Source organism: Papaver somniferum, unplaced genomic scaffold (assembly GCF_003573695.1).
Source record: "Papaver somniferum cultivar HN1 unplaced genomic scaffold, ASM357369v1 unplaced-scaffold_5, whole genome shotgun sequence".
NCBI lineage: Eukaryota > Viridiplantae > Streptophyta > Magnoliopsida > Ranunculales > Papaveraceae > Papaver > Papaver somniferum.
This window is the reverse complement of record NW_020647637.1, coordinates 1,740,164-1,766,933: the sequence shown is the minus strand read 5'-3', so window position 1 is coordinate 1,766,933 and position 26,770 is coordinate 1,740,164. Positions and strand designations below refer to the sequence as shown.

The following is a 26,770-nucleotide window of genomic DNA, read 5'->3' as shown; positions in this document are numbered from 1 at the left end:
ACATTATATAAAATTATGGGCCAGATCTGAAGAGAATTTGATATTTCGAGCCTAGCAATATCATTTTCCTAAAGTATGTAGTTGACCATGAAAGATCCATTTTATGGGACATCTATATATTGAACCCATACGGTAGGGGGTTATAGTATTTTTCACATTTAGGATCTCAATGCGAATTTTGGGCACAATAATGGTTTTGAATTGCGGTGCAGCAGAAGCCATGAGATTTTGGGCCACCAATCAAGTAGGATTTGGGTCATGTTAAATGCTTGGGCTCATATCCGTAGACTGTGGATCACGGTTCACGGCTACCAATTAGACTTTTGATCACTAATTAAGTAAATTTTGTCTCACACCGGTAAACTTTGGATCACAAGGTGTATTCGGTCAAATAATGAATTTCAGTCATGCAATAGATTTTGGATCATTATAAAATTTGAGTCATACGGAAATTTTAAGATTTCAGCGTCAGAATTTTAGATCACCGGACAAAGTTTTTCACAAGGCTAGTTTCGTTGGCATGTCAAATTTTCGACCTAGATTTTCTATTACTTGGTAAATTTCAAGACACAACAATAGATTTTGGATCATGAACCAAATTCGTCACTAGTTGGGTCACAATGAAAAACACCTTCGGGACGTTGCTAGTTCCGCTCCAAAGCACAACCAAACTAATAAACCCGTCGATCTCGACTGCACCAAGCCCATTTAAAATTTTAAATCCCTAGCTCGAAAGTAGAAATTTTTTATATCGATTGATATCAATCTTTTAGATCGTGGTATTAGAAGCAGAGGTATTAAAAATTGAAGCCGAAAAAAAAAAAAAAGATAAAAAAATAAAGGCATGTCGAGAAAAGAGACTATTTAAACATCGATGTGAATGAAAATATGAAGCGACTGCAAACTCAAAAATACTAGACATAGTATGTGCACTCTCTGAATACTAATTGTGCCCAGGTGTTTCCCCATTGTTCTAAGTAATGACATAACCTTAAACATAGCCAAAATATGAAAATGGTCACCAATGAAGTAGCCCGTCACTGTAGTATGCCGGTAAGTTTGTTTGGCCTGAATACGGAACTTATCAGCAGCGTATTCTTTCTGGATTAAAAAATACCAGATAGGTGAGTACATATGATAGAGCAACAATTAATATTATTGTCAAAAAGAAAAGAGAAAAAAAAACACATTTTAAATGACTTATTTGATTTATTCAAAAGGATCATCGCATATGATAAATCCCATAGTTCCATAGTCTTATTTAATCAAACATACATAGGCATGATAGTGCAGTGTGCAGGAATAACGTACAGTACAACTAATTAAACAACAAGTACTGACGATCGTACGTGCATACTTAAACCCAACGCTGAAGTTCGGATGTATTTTACTAAGAAGCGCAGATGTGAGAATTCAAGCCTACAATGGTCTGATGGACAAATTGTAGATAATTAAAGGGAGTTGGAGAACCCTCGTTCATTTTCTCATACACAAGGGATACAGTCACAATGCTTCCATGTCCATTAGGCTTTGGATTAACTTCAACGATCTTAACGAACTTTTTGTAATCCTTTGTCAAGTCTCCTCCAGTTATGCGGTGTGTTAAGGTCCTTGTTTCATCGTCATGTGTTGTTTCCTCCACTGCGATCAGCGCCTTACCCTCTGCATGCACAAATGGAACCAGTGTAAAGTTAAGTTATTACAAAGTTTAAACCAATCCAAAGCACGTTAATAATATTTAAAATGGGATCGTTGCAATAACATTGTGTCTGTAAATACCAAGAATGTAGTTCCATTCCTTGATACAACCAGAACGGGTTGCATCTCCACTGATAACTTTCCCGCCAGTGTAAAGATGAGGCATTGCCTTTGGTACATCTTCTTGGTGCTTAAAGATTTTATAGTATGCGTCAGCATTGCAATGGACCTCCAATTCAGTTACAAGTTTCCCAACTAGACCTGAAACACCATGATGCGCCATAGATGGTTGATGATTGTTGCCCTATATATTGAAGTTTGTAGAGAACTATAATTGCTGGAGCAGTTGATAATAAATTTCAATGAAAGTTGATCTAGTTTATATAGAAAAACAAGCATTTGTTTAGTGGCCAATTACCTATCATAAGTATCTACTGCTGGTGAGATTATCATAAACTGCCGGTCAAAAACATCACAGCTATAATTGACATATGCATGTGAGACAGTGGTGCACGTACAGATTGATCTACTTTTATGTACTTTTTTTTTTTTTTTTCTGTGGATGAAATCCTCCGAGAACGACATACTTATTTTCTTCTTTTTGCATCTGTGGATGAAAATCCTCAGAAGGACAATATCTCCTGTTATACAATCAGATTATAGATAGCATAAATAGAAACATTCTGGAGCTCCGTACAAAGACTGGCTGGTAAGAATATCATTATCCAAGGTGATGCACAAGCTGTAGTGCGTACTGCCATTGAACTCGTCTGCGTTAGCCCCCCTATGGAGAATGAGATCATTATATTCCAAATCAGAATTCTTATTAGAGATGGGAGCTCAATCCAGTTCGCTGCTAGCAAAAGAGATTGGAATTCCTAGTGTTTTTCTTTTATGGGACGACGACGGAAGGGAGGAGTCCATGAGGGATGAGAATTAGTATCTTTGTCCGTCACAAACTCCGGGCGAAAAAAAAAAAAAAAAATCTGTTATAAACCGAGTTTATTACTAAGATGCCCTTCGTGTCTAAGACTGGGTTTGGTAATGTTTTTATTTTTCCAAAAGAACTTTCAAAACCTATATATGTTAATTATTTTTGAAATTTTTCCAAAAGCACTTTCAGATCATCTTATGCTCAGATGTCCTTTTGCAGTTAAGGTTTGGTTTTATTTCATGAAGGCATTTCAGATCTCTTGGGTTTTCCCTGACACTGTTAAGAAGAATTTTGAAGCTTGGAGAATGAATAATTTGAAAGGAAGGTGTAAACAAGTCTGGTGGAAGGTAATATATGCAGTGCATTGGCAACTTTGGAAAGAAAGAAATAACAGGGCTTTTGGGGGAAGAGGTAAAGATGCAGATGAGGTGATTATGCTAATTAAGCAGAATATGGTGCTTTGATTTTTTGATAGGGATGTATTCAAAGATTTTATTGTAACTCAAGTTTTGTTTCATTGGGAATCAGTTCTTCATATGTGATTTGTAGAACTATTCCCTGGCTTTCTCTTTATACATTTTGTAAATATTCTTCTTTAATATAAACATTCCTTATTCAAAAAAAAATAATTTTTGAAATTAGTGTTTGGTAAAAAAAAATCAAAGTGCTTTTTACCCAAAACACTTCCCAAATTCCTCAATTTTTAAAAGCTAGGAAAAGCATAAGCTTTGGTCCCACCAAAATTTAATGTTTAATTTATTCTTTTTGTCCCTATTCTATTTTGTAAATGACAAAAAATACCCTTAAATATATATACAACCAATTTTTATTTCTTATATTTTATTCTTTAAATATTATTATATTTTATTTTCAAATTATTTTAAGATACGATTTCATTTAGTTTTTCAAAAATAAAAATAATAACAAATATTAAATTATAAAATATTTGTTTAATAGCACAGTTGATATAATATTAAATAATTACTTAATTTTAGTTTGATCTTTTGTTTGAAAATTATATATATATATATATATATATATATATATTTATATTAAAAAAGTGGTTAAGTAAATTTAATATTACATATGTTTATATTTAATAGTAAAAATTTAATTATTTTAAACCTAATAAAATTGAAACAAAATTATTTTCAGATATATGTTTGTTTTTGTCATTTGCTACAACAACAATGGTTGAATATGATATTTTACCAAACACACTTTGATTGCTTTTGTTAATCAACTTTAACTTTAATTAATATTTTACCAAACGTCTAACTGCTTTTTTCTCACAGCATAGCACAGCAACGCACAACAAAAAAGTGCTTTTGCAAAAGCCGCAGCAATACCAAACTAGGCCTTAGGGTTTACATATCTTGGATACCAAGTCTTCTATCTATATAAATAGAGGCTTAAACATGGTATTCTATACACACATGAATAAGAAATCTCTCTCTCTCTCTTCCTCTCCTCTATTTTGTATCTCATGTTGTCTGCCTTCTATTTTATAACACGCTATCACACACGTAACTCTAATCACTAAGCGAAATTTCTGCGACCGATTAAATTTATTTATTTATTTTTCCAAAATATAATCGGTCATCTTTGTTTGTTTTACTAAATATAAACCCTAATTTCTTTTAGTTAGGTTTATTTTCATGTGTACTAATTTTTTCTAGTTGGGTATAAATATCTTAGCAATCTGTTTGATTTGATTTAATAGTCAAAATCGTAAGATATAACAACTACACCGAATGTCATACCCTACTTTTTACATATCCGTTTATGAGTGGGTTTATCTCTTGTGCTGTTTTATTATTTAAAAAAAATTTTGGATGCGTTGTTTTATCTTATAATCATTAGATGATGTATTCTGATATTAACATCTGTTTTGATTTTTGCATGCTATTGGAGGATTAGATCCATCTTACGCAATACTCATATGGATGGAGTGACCCGCCCACCACCTTGATCAGTATCTCGTCGGCCACCAACAAATCTTAACCTACGTGATTCATGGTAACTTGTGTATTTATTGTGTATTATTGATTTAAATAGTTGATGACATTTATGCTTGGTAATTTTTATTTCAATTTTCAAGCAACACGTATACGTTATATATCATAAACTAGTGATCAACTTTGTCGAAAAGTTCGATTTCCTTCATTCTCTAATATTTTTCATATGGAAAGAAAAATAAAGTCCAGTTTTTATTCCCCTAATGAAACTGTAGTCATCAAAATTGGTGTTATCGCAATTTGATTACCTATACGGTGATCAATTAAATGCATGGTTGAAAAACCTACGGCCAATTAACTTTGGTATTTTCGTCCATTCGTCGAAGATAGTGTGATTTAATTATAATTGGTTTCTCAAGAAACCATCCTCAACAAGAAATGAATTTTCCATATGCGATAACTAATGCGGCATATTATTTTTCCTTTTCGTCGATGTAAGTTTATAGGTTTCCTATCTCTTGGCGGACAGGCCTGAGCTTGCCTATCTCTTGGCGGAATCTCTTGTTTTGGCTTCCTTCTTTTGGTTTCTTATGTTTGAACATAAGTTTATAGGTTTAGTTTCCCCTTTGTGGAAACATTTTCACCGCTACTGGAAAGTCCTCAGTTGTGGGAGACATAACTTTACTATTTTGTGGTAAGTCCTCGTATGTGGGAGGCACTTTAACTTTGTTGCTAACTGTTATTAACATTGTTATATGGCGACTGCCTTTCTTTGATCATATGATAGTTTATCATGATCTGACTATGAAAGAGTTTTGACTGTACGTTGTTGGTCCAACCTTAGGTAACATATCCGAGGAGTGATCAGTTCCTTATATGGATATGCTATCTCTTATGGTGTTGGACCTAGATTGTAGCAACTTTCGTTTAGCCTTTATTTATTTTGTGTAGCGCCCGTTGTTGGGGCATTTGTTCCTTGAGGTATCTGTTGAAGCGTGCTCTCAAGGGTGATAGCTTCGTTGAGCAATTCTTACTTTGGCGTGAAGTAGATATGTCAAAGCTGGGCATCTCCTGTCAGAACAGGGCATCGTCTGATATCATGATCGTGACTATGTTACCTTAGGTCTGTAGTCCGTGTAAGGTAACTGAGGGTTGTTTTACCCGTATCGTTTTGTAGGATGAGGGGTGTGGCCAGCACCCTGCCATAGTTGTTGATGGATTCATCTGTTTGGTGTGTTTGTTAGAAGTGCAGATATGATATGATTAGTCTAAATGCATATACGGAGTAAAGGAAAAATATACATATGTAATAAAGATGATATAATCTAAAAAAAAAAAAAGAATCTACATGCAGACAAGTATTACACAATATGAGTAGTTTTATTAATTTCAAAAGAGGGTGTGAACCCTTAGTACATTTCGAGGGAGGTTTGATGACCTTCTTACAAGTATGGGCCTACGACCCTAACCTCAAATATGAACCTTTTAAACATCAGCCTTCATGGGGCGTGTGATAATCTTAGCAAGAGATATAATGTGGGTCTGATAATGCTTCTCATTAGCTTTCGATATCGGTTGGGATTTGTCTGCATCCCAACTTGTCAAGTGAAGTTTTTTGTTAATTGGCTATTTTTCCATAGCCTGATTGGGCTTGGGAGCCTTTGTTGCCTTCTTGATGAGTCCCCAGGGGTTTAGTGTAGAGACTTCTGGGATGGTCATCCTTGTTTGTTCAAGGTATGTTCTTGGTCGAAAATGATGTTGCATGCTAGCCTTCCTAATGCAGTGGTTGTAACCTGAGTAACTATCTAGGAAAGATAGTAGGGCTCATGTAGGTGCAGTATCCATACCAGCAAATTTCTGTGAGCTGTCGTAGAGGGAATCCTCCAAGGTTTTTTGGGTGCCGATATAGGCTGCTTTGTTCTTAATAGTACTTTCGATATTGGTGTTAGTACGAGGTATGACTTCACCCTCCTTGGGAAGGTTCTGTAATTGTTATAAGGGCCATGTAGTCGTTCCAGAGGTTATGGTGTTGCACGAGGCTAGAGTGTTAGACAAGTGTCTTGGTGCGTCGTTTATTGCCATGTAGTCATGGGCTTCAATTGAATTATCGATGCCTCTAGCTCTCCTTGCTTGTGCTTTTGGGGAGTTTATGTTATTCTCGCCGTTTTGGACCTCCATCTTGTAGCAATATTTTGCCTCGCCAGAGTCTCCAATGATTTCTGCTACTCCGTCAGGTGTTGGGAATCTTAGCCTTTGATGGTAAGTGGAGTCCACTCCCTTGATTCCATGGACCCAGGATCGTCCGACAATGGCCGTTTAGGGTGATGGCACATCTACCACACAAAAAGTGGTTATGGTAAAGATTCTTCCCACACGGATTTCTAATGTTATCTCCCCTCTTGGACGATTCGATGACCCGTTAAAGCCAAATATGTTGTAAGTAGAGGGTATGAGGCATTCGTCTTTGAGGCCCATTTGTTTGAATGTTTCATAGAACAATATCTCCACAGAGCTGCCACAATCAATTAGTATTTTGGGCATTGCCCATGGTAGTGCTTTGTTTTTTGCTTCCTCGTTCTCATGTTCGGGGAGTGCAATGGCCATCGTGACCACTAGAGGATCGTTGTGGATGTATCCTTCTTCTGGTGCCTCCGAGGCTGAAAAGCTTATACGGAGTTTCATCCACTCCTCTATTGGGGGTTCTTTAGCCACGCTGAAAACTTCATCGCCTTTGAAGTTGCGCTTGTGGAGTCGCCCCGTGATGATTCCTTCTCGTGCAGGGGCAGTAATCGCCGAGTGTGATATGGTGTTAAAACCTAAGTATTGCGCTCACGAGGAATTTCCACACGATGTATGGGTGCCGGTATAGGCTGCTTTGTTCTTAATAGTACTTTCGATCTTGGTGTGAGTACGAGGTATGACTTCTCTCTCCTTGGGAAGGTTCTGTAATTGCTATAAGGTCCATGTAGTCGGTCCAGAGGTTATGGTGTTGCACGAGGCTAGAGTGTTAGACAAGTGTCTTGGTGCATCGTTTATTGCCATGTAGTCATGGGCTTCAATTGAATTATCGATGCCTCTAGCTCTCCTTGCTTGTGCTTTTGGGGAGTTTATGTTATTCTCGCCGTTTTGGACCTCCATCTTGTAGCAATATTTTGCCTCGCCAGAGTCTCCAATGATTTCTGCTACTCCGTCAGGTGTTGGGAATCTTAGCCTTTGATGGTAAGTGGAGTCCACTCCCTTGATTCCATGGACCCAGGATCGTCCGACAATAGCTGTGTAGGGTGATGGCACATCTACCACACAAAAAGTGGTTATGGTAAAGATTCTTCCCACACGGATTTCTAATGTTATCTCCCCTCTTGGAAGATTCGATGACCAGTTAAAGCCAAATATGTTGTAAGTAGAGGGTATGAGGCATTCGTCTTTGAGGCCCATTTGTTTGAATGTTTCATAAAACAATATCTCCACAGAGCTGCAACAATCAATTAGGATTTTGGGCATTTCCCATGGTAGTGCTTTGTTTTTTGCTTCCTCGTCCTCATGTTCGAAGAGTGCAATGGCCATCGTGACCACTAGAGGATCGTTGTGGCTGTATCCTTCTTCTAGTGCCTCCGAGGCTGAAAAGCTTATATGGAGTTTCATCCACTCCTCTATTGGGGGTTCTTTAGCCACGCTGAAAACTTCATCGCCTTTGAAGTTGCGCTTGTGGAGTCGCCCCGTGATGATTCCTTCTCGTGCAGGGGAAGTAATCGCCGAGTGTGATATGGTGTTACAACCTAAGTATTGCGCCTCACGAGGAATTTCCACACGATGTATGGGTTCCCCGGTTGTTGGTGGGACTGTTGGTTGTGCAATGTATTCTTGGAGCTTTCCCTCGTTGATCATATCTTGCAGTACCTTCTTTAAAGTCCCTACACGAGTCTGTCGTGTGGCTGTGAAATTGGTGGAACTCACAGAAATCAATCATGTTTTTAGTTCGTTCTGGTTGCTGACCCTTTTCCATGGGTAGGTGATCGTATGTTGTCCGTCGATCTTCTTGAGGATATCGGATATTGGGGTGTTTAGTTTTGTATAAACTGGGTCTACGAATTTTCCATTCTTTTGTTGGGTTTGTTCTTGACCTTTCCATCCTCCAGTTCGATGTTTATCAAACTGGGTTGATCCATTGTTGGATCGCCCCGCTCCTTGGGCTGGCACTGGAGGGTTCTGTGGCTCTACCACATTTGCACCTCTACTAGTTCCTTTTGCCATATTGTCATAGGTTCCGTCCTGGAGTTTTTCCAAGGCTATGTAGTCCTCTTGGACTTCTCTTAATTTACCCAGATTCTTTGGCATGGCATCATACATGCGGTCAAAGAGAGGGTCTGTCTTTCTAAGACTGTTTTCAAAACCCAAGATTGCATATTCCTCAGGGACCTTTCCAATCTCGGCACATAACTTTCTCCATCGTGTTACCAGGGAACGGAGCGACTCGTTTGGTCCTCTCGAAATTTGGAACAGTGCATCAACTTCGGGTCGGATTCGACTGTTGTGAATGTATGTTTCTAAGAACATCTCGGATAGGTGAGCAAACGATTTGACTGAGCCCTTAGGAAGATTATTTTACCATAGTAGGGCTTCATCCCTTAGACTAGCAGGGAAGAATTTACATAACACCACATCATAATGGTCCCATTGGGTCAGTGTCATGCGATAGGTTCTATGGTGCTCAATTGCATCTCCTGCTCCGGTAAATGGGGACGTGAACGTCGGTAAAGAGCATTTCCTTGGAAATGACAATCTTAGTAGATTTTCAGATAAGGGTGATTGTCCTGACTCTAGCATGACTACTGCTAATTTCTTGTTTTCCTGCCTCCCGGTGGCCTCTTTGTACATTGTCTCTAGCCGGTCGACTCGGGCTTGCAGCTCGTCGTCGTTCCACCTCGTTTCTTCCTTATTTCTTCTTCTCAGAGCTCTCTCGGGCGAGAAAGATGGTTCATAGTGGTGATGCCTAGATCGCCCTGAGTCATCGTCCGACTGTTGAACGAATGAAACAAAACGAGTTGACCTCGAATTCTCCCCTCGTCTTGGGTTTGTGGATGCGATATTCTCGGTCTCGACATTAACTTCATCGATTTTATTTTTCTCCCTTATGTGTTTGGGATCAATATCTGATGACCCCTCGGATAGACCATCCTCGTGGTCGAGCACACCTATGCTTCCCTTAGAAAACCTATCCGATGTCCCCTCGTTGGAGGTGTCAGGGATGTTAATACGTTCGTCATCATGTAGATGTTCAAAGGGACTTTCCTCCTATGGGGTTTCGTCGATAGTGGTGAGTGGCACCTTCTTCTTCACCTTGCATTTTAGCCGGCGGTTCCTTCGTTCTAGCCTCCTGTTACGCCTTTCGAGTTTTACCATTTTCTCACCCTGAGCTTCTTGGGATTTCAGGATGGTTGCTATGGCAGTATTAGCATCGGCGAGATCCGAAGGGTTGCCCTTCTTGACCTCAGTGTTTAATACTTGCCTTGGCAAGCGATTCAACCGTCCTGGTTGAGTAAGATAGATGTCATCATGCTTCTCGAAGGGGTTTCCCTCGCCTTCGGAGCTAGAATTGTCAGTTAGTCCTTCCCGATACTGTTCATCGGGTTGTCCCTCGCCTGGGACCGGAGATTCTCCTGGCTCCATATCGTCGAGTCCTTCTATTTTGGCTCCACCATTTTCACCTTGGCTCACGCGAGAAGATCTTCGTGTAACCATTACCTTCCCTGCAACATATGCAATAATACTTAATTTGTCTTTTCTTCAGAAAAGTGGGACCCTAAGTTTGCAGGTCACGTGCAATTACTAAGCCATAGTTCAGACTGGACAGTTTAGTACAGGAAGACTTTGCAGTAAGTTTTGGAGACATGTGAAAATGTTAAAACATTCCCTCTTTGCATGAGGTGTTGGTGATGGAGAAGAAGGTGTCCCCTTTTTTCGAGGTAATATCTCCTTCAACACACCATACCCTTATAGGGAAAGAATCTAATTATGACGATTGAGTACGTTTTCCTATTCTAAGAAATATACCTCATCATATTTTAACTTTTGATTTCAAAGAAACTTTGAGCTTGATGAATGATTATATACTCATTAACTCCCCCCCCCCCCCTTGACTTAAACTTAGACTTTTAAGAAGGAGATCGGAGACTATGTTGAGTTTGATGATGAACATCATGAAAAATTTGTGTTTTAAACTCTCATAAGGTGATTTCTTCCTTATGTAGCTTACTGACTAGCATATCTTCCCATCTCTTTCATGGTAGAGATCGTTTGAGCGTCGAAGCGTTTGAAGCTCCATATTTGCTTCGATCTGCAACTCTCCTGAGCTACTTGAGGAAGGCTTAAAAAACTTGAAAATAATAAGAAATCTTAAAGAAAACGGCAGAAAATTGTAGATCTGTTGATTTTGAGGTTCTACTAGACTTCTTAGATCGTGAAGATCATTTTTGAGTCCGAGCTCAACTCATTCATATCAACAGAAATCTGCGTTGTAGTGTGAAAACACTTCTCTTACAGAGATTATGAAAAACAATATAGTGTTGTTGTTAGGGAGGTAGATTAGATCTTCGTACCTCCCTGTTTCTAGCGCCAAAATGTAGTTGCATCTTTTCTGACTACTATATCCAAGTGAAATTAAAGACTACAAACTACTTAAACATACAAGATTCAATATGAACAAGATGTAAATAGCATGAAATGTAAAGATTGACACAAGCATATAACGTGGTTCGGCCTTGAAGACCTACGTCCACTGAGAAGAAGATGTTTTCTTATTGATTATAAGGTCTTACCCTTGAAAGTATTACATATATCTTCTAGATTCCTCGCTTTTCTCTATATCTAGATCTCTCTCTGGAATTCTATGTAGAAAGACCATCTAATGTTACATAAGTTGTCCATCTCCTTGTGCATGGACTGGTATTTATAGTCTAAATAAACTCGTGATGGCTTGATCGTCCGAGTTGGGTGAGCTGTCTTCCATCGTGCTGGTTCCCTCGGGCTGGTTCTATACTATCCCTCGTGATGGCTTGCTTGGTTCTCCCTCCGAGTTATCTCGCTCTCCCCTAGATCGTGTTGTCCTTCTGTGGAGAACCTCGCGCTCTATCGCCTCGGGGTCGTAGTATAAATCGTCCGAGTCTTCCGTCACGATGTGCAACTACCCCTGTCCTGTTCTTATCCTTCATTAAATGCGGTCTTGCTTTTTAGACTTGACCGTATGAGCGGATTAGACCTTTACCTACACGCGTCATTCATGTGGCGCATGTGCAGTTGCCTCGACTGAGACAAATCCTCCTTTTTAGAGAATGATTCGGTGTTCCTACCTTATCATCTCATCATGTATTCATCCCTCGAGATGTTGACACGTGGTCATCGGGTATTTTACCCACACAGTACCATATAAACAAATAGGTATTAATTTTTTTCCGTCATTCTTATATGATGTGAGAAAATAAATTGGCATATTCTCTAAATTTATTGCCATTTTCAACCAATAATGGATGTATTTTTATTTTACTTTTTTCTCCAAAATCGATATCGACAATGATATCTTTATTTATTTATTTATTTATTTATTTTTACAAAAGAATCATATATGCCAATTGAAATTGGTTTCTCTATAAATCCTAGACGGGTGATGAGATGTCGTTAGCATATTATTCACAATTTCCAACACCAATTGTTGCATTCCTAACGGAATTGAGCAAATTTTTCTTCTTCATAATACTAATCTCCTAAACTAAGACTATTCAACTTGATGTTGAAATACAATAGGACACAAAAGATCAATGGGTGCGCACCCGACTTGTTAGCCTAAATCATTAATTAGTCCTTGTAGTGACTATATTGATCTTGATATTAATTTCTTTAAATGAAATAAAGTGCCTATAATTTCATTCTTAGGTGAATAAATATCTCGTCGGCCTTATAGGTCATTGGAGATTTATATATTTCTTGCTCTAACCAACGAATGCATGGTTGTTTTTAAATTTGCACGTCAAGTATACTACAATTTTATTTATTTATTTGGACATTTCTTTTATGGCTTTTAAAGTCATTATCTACGGTCCAACCAGTATTGTTAAAATCCAGATGTTATTACGAGTATATGTCCTCGATTTAATTGGATAATACTCTGCGAACTTGTTTTTGTATATGAGATGATTATATTTCCGCCATAATCATGGGGAGACTATACATTACCGGACGTTTCTCTCCTGTCATAATTAAATTGAAAAAGGCTGCAATTGAATAGGCGTGAAATGTCTCATTTGCTTTTACATAAGCTTTTGCCTGTTAAGAGGAAATCCAGTCACATCTAGCAGATAAGTAGCGTTATATAAGAGGCTACAAGTAGTGCTCCAATTGAGTATACCAAGAGAAGAAAACCAAAGGTCAGAGGAGAATCGACTCTAGCGAGCGCACTGGTATCATACAGACGTGTGGGGATTAGTTTTTCCCAATGCTAGATGTCTCCTATATATAGTCTTCAAATCAGGGTTTTGCCTTAATTACAAAGCAATCAATATTCACCGTTAGATGAAAACTTGATTTAGATTCAAGCTAATATTTCTCAACCGTTAGATCGAAAACTTAGCTTGTCACACACACTTGAGATATACGTTTACCGGGTTTGTGAAAACCGTGCCCAAACATGTACGTGTATGTTGGTTCAACATAGTAACCCAAAAGGTCAATCATATGAGCATTTCATATTAACCTTGTTCTTCTTCACCATAACTAGTTCAATTGACTCAAATGAACTAGTTAGAGAGTTGTTCAATTTCTATGGGATCTTATGTAACTACACAATACACAATTGAAACAAAGATGATTCGATTCGATTGAATCGGCTCATGAACTTTATAGCCACGATTTGCATATTGCATTCCTTAGTAATTTAAGTTTCATGTTCAGAGCACGTCTTTAGATCATAACCAACTCAAGTACACAAGCAAGTTCGCGGACTTAAGACAACCGGCAGAGTTTTCCAAACTCAGCAGAAAATCTCGTCAAGGAGACTTCCGCCAGTTCGCGGACTAGGTTCGCGGACTTGTACTACACGAACGAATTTGGAATCCCAGCAGAAATTCTTGGAACAAGAACTTCCGTCAGTTCGCAGACTTTGCAAAGCCAATTCCTCCGGTTTCTCTCAATCAACAAAGTTCCCAAAGTTCGGATTAAGGAATGGGACTTATACACATATGTGTTTCCACACAATGCTTATATCCATCATTGGTTATGTAGACCTAAACTCTCATTCCAACCATTGAAACATTCTTAGAGGATGTTATATAGTTGTTACACTATTTCTCGTCAAAGCGATTTTCAAAGTGATTGAAACATTATGACTTTCGTCATTAGGTGAAGATAAACCCGATCAAAGCGAAACGCTTTAGCAACACATGATTTCGAGATATAGATAGGCGAGATATACTCGGATCGAAATATCAAATGTGTATGATCCAGTCTATATAGCTTACGACTTTTGTCTCATAAGAAGTAGGAGATAGAAGAGATAGACTTTTGAGTGGTAGATAAGTTCAAGTCTCCACATACCTTTTTGTTGATGAAGTTCCACGGTTCCTTGAGTAGATCTTCGACGTTGTATGATGAATCCCCATGAAGTCCTTGAGCTCAACTACACTTTTCTATCCTAGTCTGAGACTTAGATATATAGGCTAGAAATCAAGACTCATAGTTTTGATCACTAACATTGACAAACATGCTTGATATAGCAACGCATGCGAGGTCGACCGAGCAATGCTCTAAAAATCTCCCCCTTTATCAATTTTAGTGACGAAACTATTAATACATATGGAATACAAAAAAAATAAACTTTAGTGGCTCCTATTCCATAGTCTAATCTTCGACGTTCCCTGAAATCTTCGTCCTTCCAAGTACTCCAATGATCCCAAAGGTTGTAAGTTTAGCATCGCCGTTGTTGAAGATTTGTAGCTATAACAATGAGAGAAATCGAGATTCTCGATCATCATTATACAGTGACATAGTATTATTATGTAACATCAAAGTCCAATTGCATCACGACTTTAACAATAATACTACGGTGATATGTATCACTCCCCCTTAGTCAATAGTCCATCTCACATGGAAACCACTCCCCCTTACACAATGATCCGAAAACCATATGTATATGTAGTAGAACTATACATTAATTCTCCCCCTTTTGTCAATAAAATTGGCAAAGGTACAAGAACGGGATCCTAATGAAATTTCCGAGAAGAGACGTTTCATAGACTAAGAGAAAAAAATACATACCAACTTAATTTAGATGCAATCATAAAGCCGAAGTTAAATGCATTCATCAAGGAGTTTTAAGATACAGAATAACCCCTATAAAATTCCACAGCCGCACGCCCCGCAAGATATTACCATTAAGCATAAGTTCAAAAGAACTCTCTCCCATTTGATGTCGTTCCCGAGAGAAAAACAAGAGCGACCTTAATTTCGAAAGAAAAGAAGGATTTTTAATTGGACACCAAAAATCATAGGAAAATGATTTTCTATATCCAAAACTCAATCAAATTAATCACAAGTAAACCCATGATTAATTTAATTGGAATACGCAACTAAATCAAACCACAAAAGTGATCAATGTAATTGATTGTGCTCAACATAAGTAAACTTACGGAGATACGACTAAGATAATCATACGGAAATGACTAACTTAATCGTTCACATACTCAACATAAGGAAAACCTTACGGAATATATGACTACATTAACCAATAGAACATGGTTAGTATAGCCGTTCATATACTCAACGCAAGAACTTGTGGAATATATGAAAACTCAACTAGACTAATTACAAGAGAACTCATAATTAATCTAATTGGAATACAAACAACCAAACTAATCACGAAAGTAATCAATTTAATTGTCAAAATATTTGCTCGACAAAAGAAGACTTTCGGAGCAAATAATTAAATAACCAACCTAGATGATTAATTTAGTTCAAAATGCTCAACACATAGCATCTTATGGAACAACCAACAAAGCCAAAAAACTGACTTAGTTGTATCGTGCTCAACATAAGACACACAATGGAGCCTTCACGGTAGTACAAAAAGAATGGATCAATGAAGATCAATACCGTGGAATACATATAAGGATCTATTCTATCTTTCCATCACTATATACATAATGACATAATAGACTTTATCCTTGTCACACAAAAGATTTTATCCTATTTTCCATCAAGTAAATGACTGCATATGCATAACTTTTGTATTTGTCAAAAGTCCATTCGTCCTTTCATCAATACGAATACCAATTCATGAACGACTTTACTTTTTACAACATATGGGACCTTCAAGTTCACGGATGCAAACAATATATATCCCATAAAAATATTGCAATACTTCAAAATCAAACAGATTAATACTGCAATAACATCATCCTCCAAATATTTTTAGAATTTAAAAACCTATAAATCTAAAAACATGAAGATGAAAACGTTGGACATAGCTATGTGAATAACAATAATTTCTATTCCAAACTCTAGTAATCCTTCTCAAAAACAAGAATAAATTCTCATAAGAAGTTTCCTAAGCATCAAGACAAACTCGTAATGCACATACAAGATGATTTGTCCTTATAGGGTAGAATCAATCTTTTTCGCATGGATTTACACCAATAATAGCTACCAAAGGAGTATAAAAATATTTTCTTAAGAAAGAAGAACATACAAAGTCAATATCGACTATGCACCATAGTTCACAAAGGATGATTGTGAACATTCAAGAATTCCATAGCACTGCGTACTACTTTCCATTCATGAACTTCCTTCTTTGTGATTCACCAACAACATCCTTGTAAAAGATACAAATTATCTTAGAAGAGTAGTACTCCAAGGATCCAAGTTCCCAAGTTCAAGAGAAGTGGAACAAGTGCAACGAAACGGAGCAAAATACTCAAAAACAAGAGACAGGACAAATACCAATCTTAAATCATCTAAATTCAAGGTTTCTCATCTCCACTTTGAAGAGTATCCAAAGATGAAGAGAGTACAAAAAGTATGAGGTCAATCCGAATTCGGATGAAGAAGTTACGGCCAAAACAAGTTTACCGAATATCGACGTCAAGTATGCATACGGGTTTGCAAACGAATTTTCGTATCCTGAAGCAGTATGCAGACGGGATTTGCGAACTTAAACCCCTGGATTTTGGTTTTAAATGATGTTATGCATACTTGGTATGTGTACCATGAAGTCCAAACATCCCGAACTAATGTAGAAATGAACCTAAACATTTCAGAACCTTAAACACAGATCAAGTTAGGTAGAAATGAACGATAAGCAAGGTACATGGATCATTATAAGTACTCAAACAAGTAATAAAAACATAAAACTTGCTCAAGTTTATAGAGATACCTTTTAAGAGAAGTCCAATTGAATTCTACCGCCTTACCGAACATCATCTGTGTGTCCCAATTCTCGTGCTTCCCTCACCGTATACATAATAGGGAATTCCTTGGTGAGGATGCACTTACAACACAATCAAGTTGCGTTGGGGTGAACAATGTCTTGCTCACTACAAGTGACCTTTGGATTATCATGAAAGAGATAGCATTTAGAACCTTTCACATCCAATTCCATTTTCCCAAAAAACTTGTTAAGTTTCAACATCATGGATACTGCCTTCTCCATAGTCATGGAATTTTCTGGAAGATTATTCCTTTTCACACTCAAAGCATCATTGGATTTCTTTGGTACCCACTTCTCAGTGCGTTTAGGAACAACCAGAACCTTCTTCCCATTACTATCTTCAAGATTCTCGGAAGAGAATTAGATTGACTATTCTTTTGCAAGTTAGTCTTTCTCCAATTGGGAGCATCGTATCTTGTCTTCGTCTTTACAAAGTTATTCTTTCGATAATAATTACAATTGTGAAAAGACTACGTATGACGTTTATAGGAAAATCTAAGATTATCACAGCACTGATTTCTTTGCCTAAAGGTTGGACGTTTACAACCCGTAATGTCAAGAGTGTTAGCCTTAACATTTGATCCCGGCTTAATAACTTCTTTTGACACCAAACAAGAATATCACGAAGTTTTTCATTCCTTATACGAAAGCGACATCTCCTTTCCAGGTGACCTTTGTTTCCACAATAATGACAAATATAAGGAACGTTCTTACCCGGATTCATGTGTGATGGTTTTGGAGGTTGATATACTTTGCTCTTTTGAACCTTAACTGCCGGTGAAAGTTTTTCACTTTTGCCATCAGTGGAAACCTTTTGTTGAGAAGAATCACTAGCCTTGACAAATTATACCTTTTTGCTAATACTTGGAGCATCTTTTCCCTTATAGCCCAATCCGCGTGTATCACGATGATTTTTACTTGCTCCTAGCATAGTGGTTAATTTTCTTGAACTAGTATTGAACTTTTTCAAGTCATCCTCCGACATCTTGATTTTATCAAGAGCATTTTCTTGAACTAGTATTTAACTTTTTCAAGTCATCCTCCAACAGCTTGATTTTATCAAGAGCAACAGCTAAATCAGCCTCAAGGCGTTTTTCTCGAGCGAGATAAGCGCTTTCTCTGTCATCAAAACTTGTTTACTGAGAGTTAAACCTTGCTTCAGATTCTGCAAGTTTCTCTTCCAACAAAAAGTACTTTTGATAAAGATTATCACATTCAAGTGACTTCATACGTAGGTTTTCCTCAGAATCCTTAAGGATCGATTCATTAGAACGATTCGAAAAATAAACACCTGCGTAACATCTTCTCAATTTCTTGTTTTCTCGACAGAGAGGAGTCAGAAGAGGTGAGACATGAGAAGTTGTAATCTTCTTCATCTTCCATGAATCCAAAAACTTAACATACTCTGAGACTTCATTATCAACATCTCTATCAATATCTGAATCACCTTCATCAGAAAGTTCATTCAACTGTTCTTCTAGGAGAGTTTCCCAATCAGCAGTTTTTACATCAAGAGAATGTTTAGATATTGACTTAGATGTGATAGTTCTCTCAGGTGAATCCAAGCTTTTAGAATCATCTGGTAATGTCTGAACGGGTACGTTATTAGAGATAGACTCGTCCATAATCAGATCACTACAAACACATACTTATAAGGTCTTTAACGTGTTTGCCTGATCTGATACCAATTGAAAAAGCGGGGGTCTAACAACACCACCCAATATTTCGCTTAGCAATTTGTGTGGACAAACTCCAATATACTTTCTATGAGAATCCACTAGACAATTAGACTCAATCAATAAAAATATATATCAAAGAGTTTATATCTCAATCTCTCGATTTGATCTTTACTCAAGCAAATGGAAATCTGCGAGTCTTTATCAAAGAGAGATAACTTGGAAGGTACCAAAGACCAATGTCCAAGGATCAATCAATATCAATCAACAACCAAAGGTCGGATTTCCAATTGATGATCTTTAACGCACAACCTGTATTATTTCAATTATATAAAAATATAATGCGGAAAAGAAATAACACAGACACCAGAAGTTTTGTTAACGAGGAAACCGCAAATGCAAAAAAACCCCGGGACCTTGTCCAGATTGAATACACAATGTATTAAGCCGCTACCGACACTAGCCTACTCCAAGCTAACTTCAGACTAGACTATAGTTGAACCCAAATCAGTCTCCCACTAATTCAAGGTACAGTTGTACTCCTATGCCTCTGATCCCAGCAGGATACTGCGCACTTGATTCCCTTAGTTGATCTCACCCACAACCAAGAGTTGCCGCAACCCAAATTCGCAGACTTGATAATAAACAAATCTGTCTCACACAGAAAAGTCTATCAAAGGATAAATCTGTCTCCCGCAGAAAAACCCTAGGTTTTTGTTCCGTCTTAAGATATGAAATCAAGGTGAACAGGAACCAATTGATAATCCGGTCTTATATTCCCGAAGAACAGCCTAGATTAATCAATCACCTCTCAACGATCTTTCTTGACTACACAAACAGATGTTGAGAAATCACAAACAGTGAGATAGAAGACAATCAATAGATTGTACTCGTACGATAGAAGATGCAAGATCAGATCACACAACTACGATAAAAGTAGTATCGGTCTGGCTTCACAATCCCAATGAAGTCTTTAAGTCGTTAACCTGGTTTTAGAGAAGAAAACAAAAGGTTAATTAGATGAGAATCGACTCTAGCGATCGTACTAGTATCACACAGACGTGTGGGGATTAGTTTTTTCCAATGCTAGATGTCTCCTATATATAGTCTTCAAATCAGGGTTTTACCTTAGTTACAAAGGAATCAATATTCATCGTTAGATGAAAACCCGATTTAGATTCAAGCTAATATTTCTCAACCGTTAGATCGAAAACTTAGCTTGTCACACACACTTGAGATATATGTTTACTGGGTTTGTGAAAACCGTGCCCAAACGTGTACGTGTATGTTGGTTCAACATAGTAACCCAAAAGGTCAACCATATGAGCATTTCATATTAACCTTGTGCTTCTTCACCATAACTAGTTCAATTGACTCAAATGAACTAGTTAAGAGTTGTTCAATTGCTATGAGATCTTATTAACTACACAAGACACAATTGAAACAAAGATGATTCGATTCGATTAAATCGGCTCATGAACTTTATAGCAACGGTTTGCATACTGCATTCCTTAGTAACTTAAGTTTCATGTTCTGAGCATATCTTTAGATCATAACCAACTCAAGTACGCAAGCGAGTTCGCGGACTTAAGACAACCGGCAGAGTTTTCCAAACTCAGCAGAAAATCTCGGCAAGGAGACTTCCGCCAGTTCGCAGACTAGGTTCGCGGACTTGTTATACACGAACGAATTTGGAATCCCAGCAAAAATTCTCGGAACAAGAACTTCCATCAGGTTGCAGACTGAGTTCGCAAACTGAGTTCGCGGACTTGGCAAAGCCAATTCCTCCGGTTTCTCTCAATCAACAAAGTTCGCAAACTTCGGATTAAGGAATAGGACTTATGCACATATGTGTTTCCACACAATGCTTATATCCATCATTGGTTATGTAGACCTAAACTCTCATTCCAACCATTGAAACTTTCTTATAGGACGTTATGTAGTTGTTACATTATTTCTCGTTAAAGCGATTTTCAAAGTGATTGAAACATTATGACTTTCGTCATTAGATGAAGATAAACCCGATCAAAGAGAAACGCTTTACCAACACATGATTTCGATATATAGATAGGAGAGATATACTCGGCTCGAAATATCAAATGTGTATGATCCAGTCTATATAGAATACGAGTTTTGTCTCATAAGAAGTAGGAGATAGAAGAGATAGACTTTTGAGTGATAGATAAGTTCAAGTCTCCACATACCTTTTTGTTGATGAAGTTCCAAGGTTCCTTGAGTAGATCTTCGTCGTTGTATGATGAATCTCCATGAATTCCTTGAGCTCAACTACACTTTTCTATCTTAAATATCGAATAAGAAATGCAGGAACAATACTAGATGACAACTTCAGAAACTAGTAGTTACACATCTAACTAACTAGTTATTCAATTAGAACGTGTATCTATAAGTTGCACATCTAATTAGCATGTGCAACTAGTATCTACACATCCATTTAGCTTGTGTATCTAGAAGTTACACATCTAATTAGCATGTGTAACTAATAGTTACACATCCGAAAAAGGTCAGTTAACTTACACCAACAAATTTTATGCGTGGTTTGGCTTCAAGATCTCTTGAACAACATTTGTTTCTTCGATTGCATCAGAACTGAATTTCACCTGAGGAGTTAAAGTGTGCAATATCAACATCACAGAAGACAATGCTGGATGTTTAGTTTTAATCCTTAAAACTCCATATGATTATAATGTACTAGTAGACTATGAGGTACACTGTTAGAGTTCACAAAAAGTAATCACGGTTCTCAGCAGGTGTTAGCTTGAACTCGGATATTCCCTGGGTAACTTGTAAATAAACTGAAAACCAGTCATAAATGTAACAACACTGTACCATTTTCCCGATTATATGTTTGACACAACAAGCGTCTACCACCGTCAAATCTCAGAAGATCCACATCCAAATGCTCAAAATATTGGGGAAGAACTAGGTCAACTAGTCCTAGTGCAAGCTAACCCTACTCATAGGTATAAGTCGTCATTAGTCAAAAGAACCTGATTCATAGCCGAGGGAAACTTATGGACAAATTTTCAAAAAGACACCCTGGCTTTTTGATCATATTCTTGCGCGATAGTTCCATCTCTATCAAGTAATGCCTTCCATGCATCTCGTGTGGAATTGTAATCCACAATTCCACATTGAATCAGTATATTAATTGTAGCATGAACTGAAATCATCTAATTACCTATGGCGACTGTCACCACCACTTTGTAGCAAACAATCGCATATAAGAAGCACCAGCAGCAGACGCTCAATATGGTTCATCCTCTTTCTTCCCACCTTCTCCTTTAGTTTTATCCACTTATTCTTCAACCTCCCCATCACCATTATCAAAAAGAAACCCTAAAAAATCAAAATCAAAATAATGAAAACAACAAATTGAACCTAAAAAACTACATCAACAATATAACCAAACAACATAAGCAATTCATTATATATTTAGAACTCAAAAATATTAATATCCATCAAAAGCCATGGTAAGTTATTAGATTTTGAATATTTTAGTTTTTGAAAGCAAAAGAAGAATCCGATTTTGAATCACTTGTGAATGATGATGAGTTATTAGCTTCTTTATTTCTGCTGGTGTTGAAGATTTTCTTAATTCCATTGTTGAACCTGCAGAGAAAGTAAGTCTTACGGTTTAAAACATCAATACATACATGAGAAATAATAAAAGTAGAGGAAACACCAACTAAAGAGAACCTTGAAGAAGATGAAATTGATGAAACAATAACCAATTCAAAAAGACTTCTGAGTTGAATGGAGAGTGAGAAGAGTTGATGAAGCCATAATTTAAGATTCACAAGTTTTTGATTCGAATTCATCGATTATTTGATGCTCGGCAACTAAATCTGTTGAATCGGATTGATTCAAATCCCTAAATAACCAAATCAAAACTAGGATGATTTAATATTGTTTTTCCAGATCTAAAAAAGCAGATGAAAAGTGAAATCAGTGAAAGAAAAATAAACCTGACGAATCTAATCTGCAGGTCGATTTGATTATGTAGATGAATCTTTTGTTGATCTTCTTTGGTTAATAATCGAATCAAATAATTCTTCTTCATCTTCCATATGATTTCTCTCTAACAGGTGCAACTGATCTTCGTAACTGAGATTACATAGGAATCGATGGAGAAGATGAAAAACGGTGAAATAAAAACCTAAAACTTCTCCATCGTTGTTGCAGTAGAGAATCTAAAACGAGAAGATGAAACTGAATCTCAGAAAACCCTAGAATTGTTTTTCTCTGCAACCGAGAAAGAGAAATATGAGAGAGAAAGAAGATGGAGAAATGAAAATATCTTCTGATATTTCCCTTTTTTAAATAGAAAATGGTAGTTTTGACAATATCAAAATACATTATATAAAATTATGGGCCAGATCTGAAGAGAATTTGATATTTCGAGCCTAGCAATATCATTTTCCTAAAGTATGTAGTTGACCATGAAAGATCCATTTTATGGGACATCTATATATTGAACCCATACGGTAGGGGGTTATAGTATTTTTCACATTTAGGATCTCAATGCGAATTTTGGGCACAATAATGGTTTTGAATTGCGGTGCAGCAGAAGCCATGAGATTTTGGGCCACCAATCAAGTAGGATTTGGGTCATGTTAAATGCTTGGGCTCATATCCGTAGACTGTGGATCACGGTTCACGGCTACCAATTAGACTTTTGATCACTAATTAAGTAAATTTTGTCTCACACCGGTAAACTTTGGATCACAAGGTGTATTCGGTCAAATAATGAATTTCAGTCATGCAATAGATTTTGGATCATTATAAAATTTGAGTCATACGGAAATTTTAAGATTTCAGCGTCAGAATTTTAGATCACCGGACAAAGTTTTTCACAAGGCTAGTTTCGTTGGCATGTCAAATTTTCGACCTAGATTTTCTATTACTTGGTAAATTTCAAGACACAACAATAGATTTTGGATCATGAACCAAATTCGTCACTAGTTGGGTCACAATGAAAAACACCTTCGGGACGTTGCTAGTTCCGCTCCAAAGCACAACCAAACTAATAAACCCGTCGATCTCGACTGCACCAAGCCCATTTAAAATTTTAAATCCCTAGCTCGAAAGTAGAAATTTTTTATATCGATTGATATCAATCTTTTAGATCGTGGTATTAGAAGCAGAGGTATTAAAAATTGAAGCCGAAAAAAAAAAAAAAGATAAAAAAATAAAGGCATGTCGAGAAAAGAGACTATTTAAACATCGATGTGAATGAAAATATGAAGCGACTGCAAACTCAAAAATACTAGACATAGTATGTGCACTCTCTGAATACTAATTGTGCCCAGGTGTTTCCCCATTGTTCTAAGTAATGACATAACCTTAAACATAGCCAAAATATGAAAATGGTCACCAATGAAGTAGCCCGTCACTGTAGTATGCCGGTAAGTTTGTTTGGTCTGAGTACGGAACTTATCAGCAGCGTATTCTTTCTGGATTAAAAAATACCAGATAGGTGAGTACATATGATAGAGCAACAATTAATATTATTGTCAAAAAGAAAAGAGAAAAAAAAACACATTTTAAATGACTTATTTGATTTATTCAAAAGGATCATCGCATATGATAAATCCCATAGTTCCATAGTCTTATTTAATCAAACATACATAGGCATGATAGTGCAGTGTGCAGGAATAACGTACAGTACAACTAATTAAACAACAAGTACTGACGATCGTACGTGCATACTTAAACCCAACGCTGAAGTTCGGATGTATTTTACTAAGAAGCGCAGATGTGAGAATTCAAGCCTACAATGGTCTGATGGACAAATTGTAGATAATTAAAGGGAGTTGGAGAACCCTCGTTCATTTTCTCATACACAAGGGATACAGTCACAATGCTTCCATGTCCATTAGGCTTTGGATTAACTTCAACGATCTTAACGAACTTTTTGTAATCCTTTGTCAAGTCTCCTCCAGTTATGCGGTGTGTTAAGGTCCTTGTTTCATCGTCATGTGTTGTTTCCTCCACTGCGATCAGCGCCTTACCCTCTGCATGCACAAATGGAACCAGTGTAAAGTTAAGTTATTACAAAGTTTAAACCAATCCAAAGCACGTTAATAATATTTAAAATGGGATCGTTGCAATAACATTGTGTCTGTAAATACCAAGAATGTAGTTCCATTCCTTGATACAACCAGAACGGGTTGCATCTCCACTGATAACTTTCCCGCCAGTGTAAAGATGAGGCATTGCCTTTGGTACATCTTCTTGGTGCTTAAAGATTTTATAGTATGCGTCAGCATTGCAATGGACCTCCAATTCAGTTACAAGTTTCCCAACTAGACCTGAAACACCATGATGCGCCATAGATGGTTGATGATTGTTGCCCTATATATTGAAGTTTGTAGAGAACTATAATTGCTGGAGCAGTTGATAATAAATTTCAATGAAAGTTGATCTAGTTTATATAGAAAAACAAGCATTTGTTTAGTGGCCAATTACCTATCATAAGTATCTACTGCTGGTGAGATTATCATAAACTGCCGGTCAAAAACATCACAGCTATAATTGACATATGCATGTGAGACAGTGGTGCACGTACAGATTGATCTACTTTTATGTACTTTTTTTTTTTTTTTTCTGTGGATGAAATCCTCCGAGAACGACATACTTATTTTCTTCTTTTTGCATCTGTGGATGAAAATCCTCAGAAGGACAATATCTCCTGTTATACAATCAGATTATAGATAGCATAAATAGAAACATTCTGGAGCTCCGTACAAAGACTGGCTGGTAAGAATATCATTATCCAAGGTGATGCACAAGCTGTAGTGCGTACTGCCATTGAACTCGTCTGCGTTAGCCCCCCTATGGAGAATGAGATCATTATATTCCAAATCAGAATTCTTATTAGAGATGGGAGCTCAATCCAGTTCGCTGCTAGCAAAAGAGATTGGAATTCCTAGTGTTTTTCTTTTATGGGACGACGACGGAAGGGAGGAGTCCATGAGGGATGAGAATTAGTATCTTTGTCCATCACAAACTCTGGGAAAAAAAAAATCTGTTATAAACCAAGTTTATTACTAAGATGCCCTTCGTGTCTAAGACTGGGTTTGGTAATGTTTTTATTTTTCCAAAAGAACTTTCAAAACCTATATATGTTAATTATTTTTGAAATTTTTCCAAAAGCACTTTCAGCTCATCTTATGCTCAGATGTCCTTTTGCAGTTAAGGTTTGGTTTTATTTCATGAAGGCATTTCAGATCTCTTGGGTTTTCCTTGACACTGTTAAGAAGAATTTTGAAGCTTGGAGAATGAATAATTTGAAAGGAAGGTGTAAACAAGTCTGGTGGAAGGTAATATATGCAGTGCATTGGCAACTTTGGAAAGAAAGAAATAACAAGGATTTTGGGGGAAGAGGTAAAGATGCAGATGAGGTGATTATGCTAATTAAGCAGAATATGGTGCTTTGATTTTTTGATAGGGATGTATACAAAGATTTTACTGTAACTCAAGTTTTGTTTCACTGGGAATCAGTTCTTCATATGTGATTTGTAGAACTATTCCCTGGCTTTCTCTTTGTACATTTTGTAAATATTCTTCTTTAATATAAACATTCCCTATTCAAAAAAAAATAATTTTTGAAATTAGTGTTTGGTAAAAAAAAATTAAAGTGCTTTTTACCCAAAACATTTTCCAAATTCCTCAATTTTTAAAAGCTAGGAAAAGCATAAGCTTTGGTCCCACCAAAATTTAATGTTTAATTTATTCTTTTTGTCCCTATTCTATTTTATAAATGACAAAAATACCCTTAAATATATATACAACCAATTTTTATTTCTTATATTTTATTCTTTAAATATTATTATATTTTATTTTCAAATTATTTTAAGATACGATTTCATTTAGTTTGTCAAAAATAAAAATAATAACAAATATTAAATTATAAAATATTTGTTTAATAGCACAGTTGATAATAATATTAAATAATTACTTAATTTTAGTTTGATCTTTTGTTTGAAAATTATATATATATTAAAAAAGTGGT

The 26,770-nt window shown here is 36.8% G+C and overlaps 3 protein-coding genes across 3 annotated transcripts; 1 reads left to right on the top strand and 2 right to left on the bottom strand.

Annotated features, from left to right (window-relative positions):
- Positions 1-1,175: 1,175 nt before the first annotated feature.
- Positions 1,176-2,067, bottom strand: LOC113342951 (major latex protein 15-like). Its single transcript, XM_026587315.1, has 2 exons — positions 1,780-2,067; positions 1,176-1,662 (listed from the first exon to the last, which is right to left on the bottom strand). Exons 1-2 carry the CDS (start codon positions 1,979-1,981, stop codon positions 1,391-1,393), a joined length of 474 nt encoding a protein of 157 aa, XP_026443100.1. The 5' UTR covers positions 1,982-2,067; the 3' UTR covers positions 1,176-1,390.
- Positions 2,068-2,498: 431 nt separating this feature from the next.
- On the top strand, positions 2,499-4,675 carry LOC113342913. Its single transcript, XM_026587286.1, has 3 exons — positions 2,499-2,739; positions 2,852-3,060; positions 4,553-4,675. The coding sequence occupies exons 1-3, from the start codon at positions 2,712-2,714 to the stop codon at positions 4,634-4,636; spliced, it is 321 nt and encodes a 106-aa protein (XP_026443071.1). The 5' UTR covers positions 2,499-2,711; the 3' UTR covers positions 4,637-4,675.
- A 19,608-nt stretch (positions 4,676-24,283) lies between these two features.
- On the bottom strand, positions 24,284-25,175 carry LOC113342950 (major latex protein 15-like). The gene is made up of 2 exons (XM_026587314.1): positions 24,888-25,175; positions 24,284-24,770 (listed from the first exon to the last, which is right to left on the bottom strand). The coding sequence occupies exons 1-2, from the start codon at positions 25,087-25,089 to the stop codon at positions 24,499-24,501; spliced, it is 474 nt and encodes a 157-aa protein (XP_026443099.1). The 5' UTR covers positions 25,090-25,175; the 3' UTR covers positions 24,284-24,498.
- Between the last annotated feature and the right edge of the window lie 1,595 nt (positions 25,176-26,770).

Bases quoted from the DNA above. Each gene is read 5' to 3' on its own strand.
- LOC113342950 (XM_026587314.1), bottom strand. From the start codon at position 25,089: ATGGCGCATCATGGTGTTTCAGGTCTAGTTGGGAAACTTGTAACTGAA. The intron at 24,771-24,887 runs GTATTTACAGAC...TTGTGCATGCAG, and splicing joins GGAATGGAACTACATTCTTG to AGGGTAAGGCGCTGATCGCA.
- LOC113342951 (XM_026587315.1), bottom strand. From the start codon at position 1,981: ATGGCGCATCATGGTGTTTCAGGTCTAGTTGGGAAACTTGTAACTGAA. The intron at 1,663-1,779 runs GTATTTACAGAC...TTGTGCATGCAG, and splicing joins GGAATGGAACTACATTCTTG to AGGGTAAGGCGCTGATCGCA.
- LOC113342913 (XM_026587286.1), top strand. From the start codon at position 2,712: ATGCCCTTCGTGTCTAAGACTGGGTTTG. The intron at 2,740-2,851 runs GTAATGTTTTTA...GTCCTTTTGCAG, and splicing joins CGTGTCTAAGACTGGGTTTG to TTAAGGTTTGGTTTTATTTC. The intron at 3,061-4,552 runs GTGATTATGCTA...TTGGAGGATTAG, and splicing joins GAGGTAAAGATGCAGATGAG to ATCCATCTTACGCAATACTC.